The sequence below is a fragment of the Nerophis ophidion genome, linkage group LG13 (assembly GCF_033978795.1).
Source record: "Nerophis ophidion isolate RoL-2023_Sa linkage group LG13, RoL_Noph_v1.0, whole genome shotgun sequence".
Lineage (NCBI taxonomy): Eukaryota > Metazoa > Chordata > Actinopteri > Syngnathiformes > Syngnathidae > Nerophis > Nerophis ophidion.
In genome coordinates this window covers 21,050,054-21,063,050 of record NC_084623.1, presented here as the reverse complement: position 1 = coordinate 21,063,050, position 12,997 = coordinate 21,050,054, and the positions used below count along the sequence as shown (strand labels likewise).

At 39.6% G+C, this 12,997-nt stretch overlaps 1 protein-coding gene across 3 annotated transcripts in view; it reads left to right on the top strand.

Annotated features, from left to right (window-relative positions):
- Positions 1-12,997, top strand: part of ormdl1 (ORMDL sphingolipid biosynthesis regulator 1) — a 46,644-nt gene that overhangs the window by 19,737 nt on the left and 13,910 nt on the right. For 2 of the 3 annotated variants that reach the window (XM_061918568.1, XM_061918569.1), the window contains exon 4: positions 4,618-6,844. The exons of the other annotated variant lie outside the window; for it this stretch is intronic. In XM_061918568.1, the coding sequence (XP_061774552.1) occupies positions 4,618-4,753 (136 nt within the window). In that variant the 3' untranslated portion in view covers positions 4,754-6,844. Of the gene's footprint in view, positions 1-4,617; positions 6,845-12,997 lie in introns of those variants that run through there. 3 annotated transcript variants of the gene reach the window in all.

The following is a 12,997-nucleotide window of genomic DNA, read 5'->3' as shown; positions in this document are numbered from 1 at the left end:
TAGCCTCAGAATAACAATGATATTACAAAGAATAAGAGACTTATTATACTCTACAAATGTTGGTCTTACTTAAAAATGCCCGCGTTTAGTTGTGTTCAGTGTTATAAAAATATTATATGACTCTTTCAGAAATACATTTTTTAATATTTAGCTTTCATGGCTCTCTCAGCCCAAAAGGTTCCCGACCCCTGCTCTAGCGGGTGACTTTTCAAATTATGATACAAATTAGCAGTGGTCCTACTTTTTGTAGCAAAGCTTCTGTCGCTTAAATGTTGAACATATTCCCGCTTGAAGCCAAACCACCGCCAGACATCGCACCTTGTGCTGTTTTTCTTGGGAATCAATTCTTCCTCCATTTGTTACCAGATTTGCACCTTCTCTCTCTCGTATTACCTCTCGCAACGCACCGTTAGCGTCACAGCTAATGTTATCCATGTCGCTACCTCTCTGCTCGGGGAGGGCGTGTGACGTTGCACACGTGACCTATGTAAGAAGGTGCGCTTGTTTTAAGTCTCTGTGAGAAGGAGAGACAAGAAAAGAGTGGGAATGGCCTGTAGTGTAATGCCCGCAGCTAAAAGCAACTGTGTGAGAAACTCGAATATCACCATATGGTCGTTTTCTATATCGCATAGAGACAAACCCGCGATATATCGAGTATATCAATATATCGCCCAGCCCTATGTCAAACATGCTAACCCATTTAAAGCGGCACCACCCCCAAGTGAACATCGCTTCAACAAAGAGAAAGACGAGCGTGGTGCAAACACATCTCCCCACCGCATTCAAGCAGCCTCTCCTCGCCCAGTCAGACAATGCCGTTGGTGTTTTTATAGCAGCAGAAATAAGACCATATTGCTTTAAAAACTAGATTTTATTCCATTTCAATGGTGGAAGAACAATGAGCCCATATATCCTCTTACTGCCAAGTTAGCCAGGCACTACCTCGCCATCCCTGCTACCTCCGTGCCCAGCGAAAGGGTATTTTCCACAGCTGGAGACATTGTAACTGCAAGCAGGTCTGCTCTTTCTGCAGACAATGTGGATACAGTGATTTTTCAGTCAAAAAACATGAAGATTGAGTGAAAGTCACCAGGGTTAAACACTGTGGGGAAAAAAAGAAAAGTTAATCTGAGTTAATGTCGCACTTTTTATATGTAGAAGAAAAGTTGTGTCAATTTAATGTTGCATTTTATATGTATAAAGGCTTTGTTAAGAAACCAGTTCTGAGCCTTATCTTATTTAGTTGTTATTTTATATATATATTGACCACATTAACCCTGGCAACCAACCCTGTGTGTGTATATGTATGTTATTGTTATCCTAAGCTTTCATGACTGCCTGCTGTTGCACTGATCAGCCTAATGATGGCTCACATACATCACACTCAGAGCTATTTCTATTTTGGGGCAGGATCATTATAGTGTCTACAATGTTAAAAGGATAAAGCCATTGTTTACAAATTTTGTAAATAAATAACCAAAAAAAAGTATATTGTGTTGTTTTCTCAACGTACCGTAAATGAACCGAACCGTGACCTCTAAACCGAGGTACGTACCGAACCGAAATTTTTGTGTACCGTTACACCCTTACAATTAACTGAACACATTGAGACCTCTTTTCAGTCCTTCACAATCTTTTTCTCGGTAGGCAGAGAGCAACTCGGCGAGACCGCACACAGTACGCAAGAACAGAGAGCCTCGCCAGTGAAAAATTCCGCAAAGTAACAAATAGGAGGAAAAAAATCAAGATTGCAAAGCTAAATGTCTCGTTGTGGTAATACTTCAGCTTTAAATCAGACGGGCAATATGAGCCCAACGTCCGATCTAGTTTTTCCAACAAAAAATTCACTTTAAGATGTTCAATATTTTTTTAAATAAGATTTATGCTTAAATAAATGAGTCCATATATTGTTTTGTTTATTTATTTATGATAACACAATTGTTTGCCTCCCAATTAGAGTATAATGGTGAACATTTCTACTGTAATGAGAAATAAATGTTTATATCATTTTAAATGGGTACTTACATTAGTATTATGTATTATGATTATATTACATTATAAACACTATGGTTTTTATCGATAATTTATTCAATTTAAAAGCATAATGTAGACCAGGGATGTCCAAACTACGGCCCGCTGGCGTCTTTAATTTGGCTCACGAGAAGGCACTGAGTCCCATAAGCAATTTGGCCGAGAGTGCGGTGTTATCATTTAATATACAAAAAGTCGGCAGTCGGATAGCTGCCATCTTGTACCAATCTGGTGGCCTATGAAAGTAACTTAAGTCAGTGGCCATTATTAGTACATCAATTTGTGTATTGGAACAGCATTTACTGATGTGACCCAATCCAAACAACCTTCCCTAGTACTGGTGCAGAGAAAAACATTTCCACCACCGCAAAAATTCATCATCACACATAACACATCCTGCACGTTGAACTTTGTGGATACTATAAAAAACGTCAAAACAGCATAAAAAAATTTAAACTACACCCATTACAAGGGATGATGGGGGAAACTGCTGAAGCACTTATCCATGTTTGCAGCATTTTAGCTGCTTGATATTTCTATTGATTCAAAAACTTTAAGGAGGTCGCCACGGAAATAAACTAGGTAGGGGTCAAATTTTCATATACTCTTAACTAATGATAATTATTAATAGTAAATTAATTATAATATTTTTATAATCACATATACATATAGATGTATAGATATATACACACACACACACAGTTGTTGTCAAAAGTTCACATACACTTGTAAAGAACATAATATCATGGCTGTCTTGAGTTTCCAATAATTTCTACAACTCAAATTTTTTTGTGAGAGAGTGATTGGAGCACATACTTGTTGGTCACAAAAAACATTCATGAAGTTTGATTCTTTTATGAATTTATTATGGGTCTACTGAAAATGTGACCAAATCTTTTGGGTCAAAAGTATACATACAGCAATGTTAATATTTGGTTACCTGTCCCTTGGCAAGTTTCACTGCAATAAGGTGCTTTTGGTAGCCATCCACAAGCTTCCGGTGGAATTTTTGACCACTGTTCTTGACAAAATTGGTGCAGTTCAGTTAAATGTGTTGGTTTTCTGACATAGACTTGTTTCTTCGGCGTTGTCCACACATTTACCTCAGAACTTTGGGAAAGCCATTGAAAAACCTTAATTCCAGCCTGATTTAGTCTTTCCTTTACCACTTTTGACGTGTGTTTGGGGTCATTGTCCTGTTGGAACACCCAATTGCGCCCAAGACCCAACCTCCGGGCTGATGATTTTAGGTTCTCCTGAATAATTTGGAGGTAATCTTCCTTTTTCATTGTTCTATTTACTCTTTGTAAAGCACCAGTTCCATTGGCAGCAAAACAGGCCCAAAGCATAATACTGCCGCCACCATGCTTGACAGTAGGTTTGGTGTTCCTGGGATTAAAGGCCTCACCTTTTCTCCTCCAAATATATTACTCGGTATTGTGGCCAAACCGCTCCATTTTAGTTTCATCGGACCACAGAACATTCCTCCAGAAGGTCTTATCTTTGTCCACGTGATGTCAGATGAAACAAAAATTGAGCTGTTTGGCCACAATACCCAGCAATATGTTTGGAGGAGAAAAGGAGAGGCCTTAAATCCCAGGAACAACCTCGCCTACCAAATATTAACATTGCTGTATGTATACTTTTAACCCAGAGGATTTGGTCACATTTTCAGTAGACTCATAAAAAAGTCATAAAAGAACCAAACTTCATGAAAGTTTTTTTGTGACCAACAATTATGTGCTCCAATCACTTGATCACAAAAAAAATAAGAGTTGTAGAAATTATTGGAAACTCAAGACAGCCATGACATTTTGGTCTTTACAAGTGTATGTAAACTTTTGATCGCGACTGTATGTGTATATATGTTACTTTGCATGCAGTCGGCCCAATACGAACCCCCAGTCAAAAAGTTTGGACACCCCTGATGTAGACAAGAGCTGCCACATTTTTATAAAGTAAAAACATTGAATATTGTCCTAATGTGTGGCACCTGGAGACAAGGATATGTTAATTGACAGTCTTAAAGAAACATGTCTTCCTTCACTTATTATTTTCTCAGTTTTATGCAATAAATATATAAATTGCAAATCAATTTGCAATCGCTATTTTGGAGAGAAAATTTGCATTTTTTCCTCAAAATCTGTGCAGCCCCTATCAGACATGCTTTTTTTTTTGCTATGGACAACTGTAACATTACGTAGACTAGGGGCAGTGTTCGACGAATACACCTGTCCTTCATCGGTACCTATAAAAGTACCCAAGTTGGTACCCATCCATAAATATAGCTACGAATTAATTTAACTAATTGTTGATTTAATCCCTGTGCTAAGAAGCAGAGTTACAGTGCCATCTACTGTACAGAGTTGTAATGACAAGCCACATTCACATTGTTAATGAGTTTATTTGTGAGATCTTAGCATTTAGCACCAAATATAACTATGGCAAAACAGGGCAAATAGATATATGTACAGAAAAAACGTGCTATTAAATCATCTAAATAGCGGTCATACCGGCATGACATATTAATTTAGTGGACCTAAATGTTTCAATAATTGTAATTACTCTCCTTTTTTTTTTCCACAGATATTTCTTGGCAAGTTTCTACACAAAATATGACACAACACATTTCTTTATAAACACCACGTCACTTTTAAGCGTGCTGATCCCAAAACTACCACAACTGCACAGAGTGAGAATCTTCGGGATCAACAAATACTAATTCTGTTTTTTTCATCGTGTATTCTATCTAACACGTGCAATTAATTACCATAACTCCATTGTCACTCAAATCAGTCAGAAAACAATTTTAATGTGGAGACTTTTGGAGAGCGGGATACAATGTGCATTTCTAACGTGTGTTACGCTATGTTGTGGTCTGATCGGGCCTGGGCTGGCCCAGGAATCTGACTTTTTGTATGTTTATGTATTTTTCTTCTGAGCCTTCCCAATTGATTTTGTGAATTTACTGATGTACAAAGAAAGCAGCAGTTTTAGGGTTTATTGTAACCGAGAAAAATTGAGAAAAAGCACAAATCCCCCCCAAAAAATGAAAAAAGTGAAAATGTAATCTTTTCTGGAGGATAATAATATTAATAATAATAATGCAAAGGATGACTTTGTACTTGTTGGTAAGCAGAATACATGTTTGAATTTGAAATTCTTACCCCACAAGGCTCTGCAATGAAGTGGCTACTTGTCCAGGGTGTAACCCTCCTTCCACCTTAATACAGCTGAGATAGGCTCCAGCACCCCCGGGACAGACAAGCAGTAGAAAATGGATGGATGAATACTTAATTAGGTTTAACATTTTGCATGGAGCTTAGAGCGAGGGCGAATAACTGTTAACTTGTATTTTTTTCCATTTCCAAATAATTGAGACCGTATTATCTCACCAAGTCCTGTTCAGGTCTACAAACTTCTCCCACAATCATCTCGGCGGAAGTCCCGTGGTTAGGATTTACCGCTTTTTACCGCCGCAGCTTGGCTATGATTACAGGTAACCAGGGAATTATTTATTTCAGGGCAGCGTTGCTCAGGAAGCAAGACAACTCACCCAGTTTGCCCCCATTGACCAAGAAGCTGACCCACAAACACAATGCAGTCACTGTTCCTCAAGAGAATTGGTTCAATTTAAACAACTAATTTGGTTGTGTACGTGATTATAGAGATTATCTTTCTATGACCATTCTGTGGTCCTTTGACAACTCTTTGGTCCTGTAGATGGTGGTGGTCAGGTTTGAACAAAGCACATTGTTTCTTTGACAGTTGTTGTTTTTTTGAGTTGACATTCGACAGCATTAATATGCTAGAACAAGGCTATTGAACTAAATTGTCTTAGAGGCTACATTTCCAGAGAGTTAAGACTATCCGGACTTATCCTTTCACCATTAGTATTATTTTGTATATTCCAGAGAACCAGCGTCCTAAACAGTCAACATTTGATTTTGGTCTATTTTGTCAGAGTTACAGGAGTGGTGTGCTGTTTTTAAGGACTTTCTGTAAAAAAGCTTGTCAAATATCATCTCTATGACCGCATGCTGGTGTTCTTAAGAATCTGCTGCAAAAACGTTTAACCGAAGTCATGGGCCAACAGTTTGACAGTTGAAATGACAAAAAAGAGAGGACCTAAAATGGAACCTTGAGGAACACCAGGAGTATGGCTAAAGATGAAAAAAATACTACCAATTTTTTTTATCTGGAGTAAACAAGCTACAGCAACACCTTAGTTACATAAAAAAAATTACAAAAGAATTGTAACTGCTTAAAAGGAGGACTCAAAGGGTTGACTTGAGGAACGCCCCCGTTTGCTAGCAGTGTTAAATGTCAATGCAATGATCTGTCAATGTGGTTACAGTGGTCCACGTTACTCTATAGGACAGGAGCACTCTTGTTTTTAGGAATGTTGCTGTTTGTCTCCCAAATTTTAAACTGAACTTGGGGGCCGGTATGTTAAATAGCCCTGTTGTAGTTGGATCCATCCATCCATCCATTTCCTACCGCTTATTCCCTTTGGAGTCGCAGGGGGCGTTGGTGCCTATCTCAGCCACAATCAAATACTGTAATTACTTTTCTTAATCATATACAATATTCACTTTTTTGGATTTTATTTAAAAAAAAAAATTTTTACATTCTATCTCTGTTACAATAAACCATAACAATTGCAAATTGTTCCTATCTTTGTAAGGAAAATAAACAGTGATGTATTTTTCTTGATAGGTCTTGCGTTCACTTGTCTACAATAATTGTTATGGAGTTGTTTGTAGCTATGCCAATAACCCAAATGTATTTTTCAAAAATGTTTACTTCCTAAGAGTGGTGTGGCTGTGACTCTTTATTGATACACTGACTTCATAAAGGGTGTCAAATGTATTTGTTCTTTATTAGGAGCATGGCATGTAGTGCAAAACAGTCTTTGGATACAAAACCAATGCGAATATACGAGTGTCCATGATAACTTTTTCCACTGCCAAATGTCAAGGCTGCAATATCATTATGCTATTTGCTGATACCGATCCTTTATCAGCACACATATCTACTTTTTACTTACTCTGTCGTGTGGAATGTTAAAAAGGGCGTGATCAAGTGATACATTGTTTTTGTGATAATGTGGACTCCCCATTATTTGAATTATCATATCTTCAATCAATCAATCAATGTTTATTTATATCGCCCCAAATCACAAATGTCTCAAAGGACTGCACAAATCATTACGACTACAACATCCTCGGAAGAACCCACAAAAGGGCAAGGAAAACTCACACCCAGTGGGCAGGGAGAATTCACATCCAGTGGGACGCCAGTGACAATGCTGACTATGAGAAACCTTGGAGAGGACCTCAGATGTGGGCAACCCCCCCCCCCCCCCCCCCCCCTCTAGGGGACCGAAAGCAATGGATGTCGAGCGGCTCTAACATGATACTGTGAAAGTTCAATCCATAGTGGCTCCATCACAGCCGCGAGAGTTCAGTTCAAGCGGATCCAAGACAGCAGCGAGAGTCCCGTCCACAGGAAACCATCTCAAGCAGAGGCGGATCAGCAGCGTAGAGATGTCCCCAACCGATACACAGGCGAGCGGTCCATCCTGGGCCTCGACTCTGGACAGCCAGTACTTCATCCATGGTCATCGGACCGGACCCCCTCCACAAGGGAGGGGGGGGACATAGGAGAAAGAAAAGAAGCGGCAGATCAACTGGTCTAAAAAGGAGGTCTATTTAAAGGCTAGAGTATACAGATGAGTTTTAAGGTGAGACTTAAATGCTTCTACTGAGGTAGCATCTCAAACTGTTACCGGGAGGGCATTCCAGAGTACTGGAGCCCGAACGGAAAACGCTGTATAGCCCGCAGACTATTTTTGGGTTCTAGGAATCACTAATAAGCCGGAGTCTTTTGAACGCAGATTTCTTGCCGGGACATATGGTACAATACAATCGGCAAGATAGGCTGGAGCTAGACCGTGTAGTATTTTATACGTAATTAGTAAAACCTTAAAGTCACATCTTAAGTGCACAGGGAGCCAGTGCAGGTGAGCCAGTACAGGCGTAATATGATCAAACTTTCTTGTTCTTGTCAAAAGTCTAGCAGCCGCATTTTGTACCAACTGTAATCTTTTAATGCTAGACATGGGGAGACCCGAAAATAATACGTTACAGTAATCGAGACGAGACGTAACAAACGCATGGATAATGATCTCGGCGTCTTTAGTGGAAAAAATGGAGCGAATTTTTGCGATATTATGGAGATGAAAGAAGGCCGTTTTAGTAACGCTTTTAATGTGTGACTCAAAGGAGAGAGTTGGGTCAAAGATAATACCCAGATTTTTTACCGAGTCCCCTTGTTTTATTATTTGGTAGTCAAATGTTAAAGTTGTATTATCAAATAGAGGTCGGTGTCTAGCAGGACCGATAATCAGCATTTCCGTTTTTTTGGCGTTAAGTTGCAAAAAATTCGCGGACATCCATTGTTTAATTTCATTAAGACACGCTTCCAACTGACTACAGTCCGGCGTGTTGGTCAGCTTTAGGGGCATGTAGAGTTGGGTGTCATCAGCATAGCAGTGAAAGCTAATACCGTATTTGCGTATGACGTCACCCAGCGGCAGCATGTAGATGCTGAAGAGTGCAGGGCCAAGGACCGAACCCTGGGGAACTCCACACGTTACCTTAACATAGTCCGAGGTCATACTGTTATGGGAGACGCACTGCATCCTATCAGTAAGATAAGAGTTAAACCAAGACAGGGCTGAGTCTGACATACCGATTCGTGTTTTGATACGCTCTAATAAAATATTATGATCCACTGTATCGAAAGCAGCGCTAAGATCGAGGAGCAGCAACATAGATTACGCATCAGAGTCCATCGTTAGCAATAGATCATTAGTCAATTTTGCGAGGGCTGTCTCAGTCGAGTGATTTGCCCTGAAACCGGATTGAAAGGTTTCACATAGATTGTTAGACGCTAAGTGTTCATTTAGCTGCTCTGCAACAATTTTTTCGAGGATTTTTGAAATAAAGGGAAGGTGAGACACCGGTCGGTAGTTTACCATGAGGTCAGGATCGAGGTTAGGTCTTTTAAGGAGAGGATGAATAACCGCTTTTTTGAATGCTAGGGGAACAGTGCCCGAGGAAAGTGATAAGTTTATAATATTTAGCACTGATGGACCTAATAATACAAAAAGCTCCTTGATAAGTTTCCCAGGAAGTGGGTCAAGTAAACATGTTATTTGTTTTATTCCATTTACACGTTGTAACAATTCTTCTAATGTTATTTCATCAAAACGAGAGAAACTATTTTGGATATTTGCAGTATCCGCCGTATATACAGTCGTATCTGTGTTACTATAACCCAGTTGTAGCTGGGACGCATGGTCTTTAATCTCCTTTCTAATAAGTTCAATTTTCTTATTAAAGAACTTCATAAAGTCATCTGCCGAATGGGTGGAGCTACTGGAAGGAGTCCCTTGTTGGGTTAGCGATGCTACTGTACTAAACAAAAATTTTGGATCGTTTTTATTAATGCGGATGAGATTTGAGTAATAATTTGTTTTAGCTAAGGTAAGCATGCGTTTATAAGTTATTAAACTATAACTCCATGCTTGATGGTGCACCTCAAGTTTAGTCGTGCGCCATTTGCGTTCCAGCTTTCTACATAATAATTTCTGAGCTCTAGTTTCTTCAGTAAACCATGGCGTACGCCTTTTTGGAGCCTTTTTTAACTTCAGCGGTGCTATACTATCAATGGTTTCGCGCAGGGCGTTGTTAAAGTTCTTAGTGAGGTTATCAATAGAGCCCACATACTTTGGGAACGGTGCCATTACCGAGGGCAGTAGGTCCGCAAGAGTCGTCGTTGTGGCAGCATTAATGTTGCGGCTGCTATAGCAGTTATTATATTAATAACGTTTTGGGAGACAAATATCTGATTTTTAGAAAGCCCATATCATAGGTAGTGGGCTGTTTTCAGGAGTTGTTGATAAAATTATCCGTAATAGCAATATTAATAATGTTGCGTTTATTATGCGCAGTGTACTTAAAATAATTACGACCATATCTAGGAATTGATATGACGGGAATTTTCAGATTGTCTACTTGGTGCTGTGATAAACTGAACGCATCATAATTTGCCACCTCAGTAGAACGCATGTCTAACTGTGACGTAGTCATAGTCATAGCAGAAAAAACATTTTGTGAGTTGCGTATTATTCTACAAAAATTGCTATGTGTACAGGGATCCTCCAGCCTGGCGCTGGCTAGTTCTAACTTAACTGACTCCATATCTTGTTTTTTTAACACTTCAGAATCTCATTTGCAAGTACGCATTCATTTCGGTTTGTACTTGGTGCGTGGCCATAGTCAGGGAGTAGTCTTTGCCATTTGGTTGAGTCCTACAAGGTGTTTATACTGTAAATATTCTACTTATTACATACCAGCTGTTTGAATACCACGTTTGGAGGTGTTGAAATCACCCTGTAAAATCTCTAATGCTTATTAGTCGCATGCATATGGCTTATCCATTATAAATTAGCAATGTTTGTTTTAATGCATTTATTTTATGTCAACAAGGTCATTGAGAATTTTGTAAGTCCCATTGACATATTGTTTATTTGGGGTGCGACCTTTCTCTTTTTTGGTCGCTGGAGGGATAAGTATGCGTCCTTGTCTTCTGAAAGACGTGCTTTTGTTTCTCTGGAGTGCTTTTAAGTGGGTTTAATGTTACAAAAAATGACAACAAATGATTGAATCTGATGACAAAGAGAAGTAATAACAAGATGACATAAAATTGATAATTTATTGTTAATTGGTTCTTGGCGTGACCTTGGAAATTCGCAATATAACAATTATTCATAATATCCATTTTTTCATAGCTAATTTTCATAGCTACAGTAAATCAAAAAGCTTTTTACGGCCTTCTAACAAACTTGTTATAACATGAAAGCCCTCTAAACATGAAATAACCCACATTGTCATCTTTACACTCGTTTAAAGGCCTACTGAAATGAGATGTTCTTATTCAAACGGGGATAGCAGGTCCATTCTATGTGTCATACTCGATCATTTCGCGATATTGCCATATTTTTGCTGAAAGGATTTAGCAGAGAACATCAACGATAAAGCTCGCAACTTTTGGTCGCTAATAAAAAAGCCTTGCCTGTACCGGAAGTTTCAGACGATGTGCGCGTGACGTCAATGGTTGTTGGGCTCCTCACATCCTCACATTGTTTATAATGTGAGTCTCCAGCAGCGAAAGCTATTCGGACCGAAAAAGCGACAATTTTCCCATTAATTTGAGCGAGGATAAAAGATTCGTGGATGAGGACATTTAGAGTGATGGACTAAAAAAAAAAAAAGCCGTTTGCAGTGAGAGCGTTTCAGATGTTATTAGACACATTTCCTAGGATAATTCTGGAAAATCCCTTATCTGCTTATTGTTTTAGTGAGATTATACAATATCTAAAGTCGGAGGGGTGTGGCCACGGGTGTGTTGACGCCAGAGTCTCTCAGGGAAGTCACGCGCTGCAGCAGGACTTACGGCTAAAAGTCCGCTGCTGTCTCCGGTAAGACCACAATTTTCTCACCCAAAACTGCCGGTTGAGATGTAGTCGGGCTCAATGTTGGCTTGACCGCTCTGATCCATAGTAAAGCTTCAACTCTGGGAATTTTAAACAAGGAAACACCGTGTGTTTGTGTGGTTAAAGGCTAAAAGCTTCCCACCTCCATCTTTCTACTTTGACTTCTCCATTATTAATTGAACAAATTGCAAAAGATTCAGCAACACAGATGTCCAAAATACCATGTAATTGCGCGATGAAAAGAGATGACTTTTAGCCGTAAGTGGTGCTGGACTAATTAATCCCCTCCAACCAATAACGTCACAAACACGCGTCATCATACAGTAACAGGAAACTCCGCGGGAAATTTAAAATTGTAATTTAGTAAACTTAACTGGCCGTATTGGCATGTGTTGCAATGTTAATATTTCATCATTGATATATAAACTATCAGACTGCGTGGTCGGTAGTAGTGGGTTTCAGTAGGCCTTTAATCCAATACGGTGAAGCTGAGTCAATCAGTGGCCACGATACGAAACAGCACGCTCTGATTGGTTTGGTCTCATCTGATGACCAATATTACTGTGATATTGATCATTTTAGTACATTTAGCCCAAGACATTTACAGTACATCAAGCTGTCCATCTTACTGCAGTCATTCGTCAAGCCCTCAAGAGTAATACAATATCATGTTAGTTTTTTCATATTTTAGACATCAAGCAGACCCTGCAAAGTAAGTAACACTTTTTGCCTCACCCCTCAAGCACGAATTAGGAACGCACTACTGACCTGATAAGTCCGCAAAAGAAGGTGATGAGACAATATTGTCTGGTACCTGGTAGTTGTTTGATAGTCTCACTATTTATTAAGCATGAATTAGGAATGCACTACTGTGAAGTGAATTATATTTATATAGCACTTGTCCAGGGTGTACCCCGCCTTCCGCTCGATTGTAGCTGAGATAGGCGCCAGCGCCCCCCGTGACCCCGAAAGGGAATAAGTGGTAGAAAATGGATGGATGGATGGATAGCGCTTTTTCTCTAGTGACTCAAAGCGCTTTACATAGTGAAACCCAATATCAAATTTTTCCATTTAAACCAGTGTGGGTGGCACTGAGAGCAGGTGGGTAAAGTGTCTTGCCCAAGGACACAACGGCAGTGACTAGGATGGCGGAAGCGGGGATCGAACCTGCAACCCTCGAGTTGCTGGCACGGCCACTCTACCAACCGAGCTATGCCGCCCCAAAAAGACCTAAAACGTCTGCAAGAGAAGGTGATGAGACAATATTGTCTGGTACCTGGTAGTTGTTTGATAGTCTCACTATTTATTGCTTAAGTCACACGCACGATTCTCACAAGAATGAGTGCAGTGGTTCTCAAATGGGGGTACGCTTCCCTTTGGGGGTACTTGAAGGTATGCCAA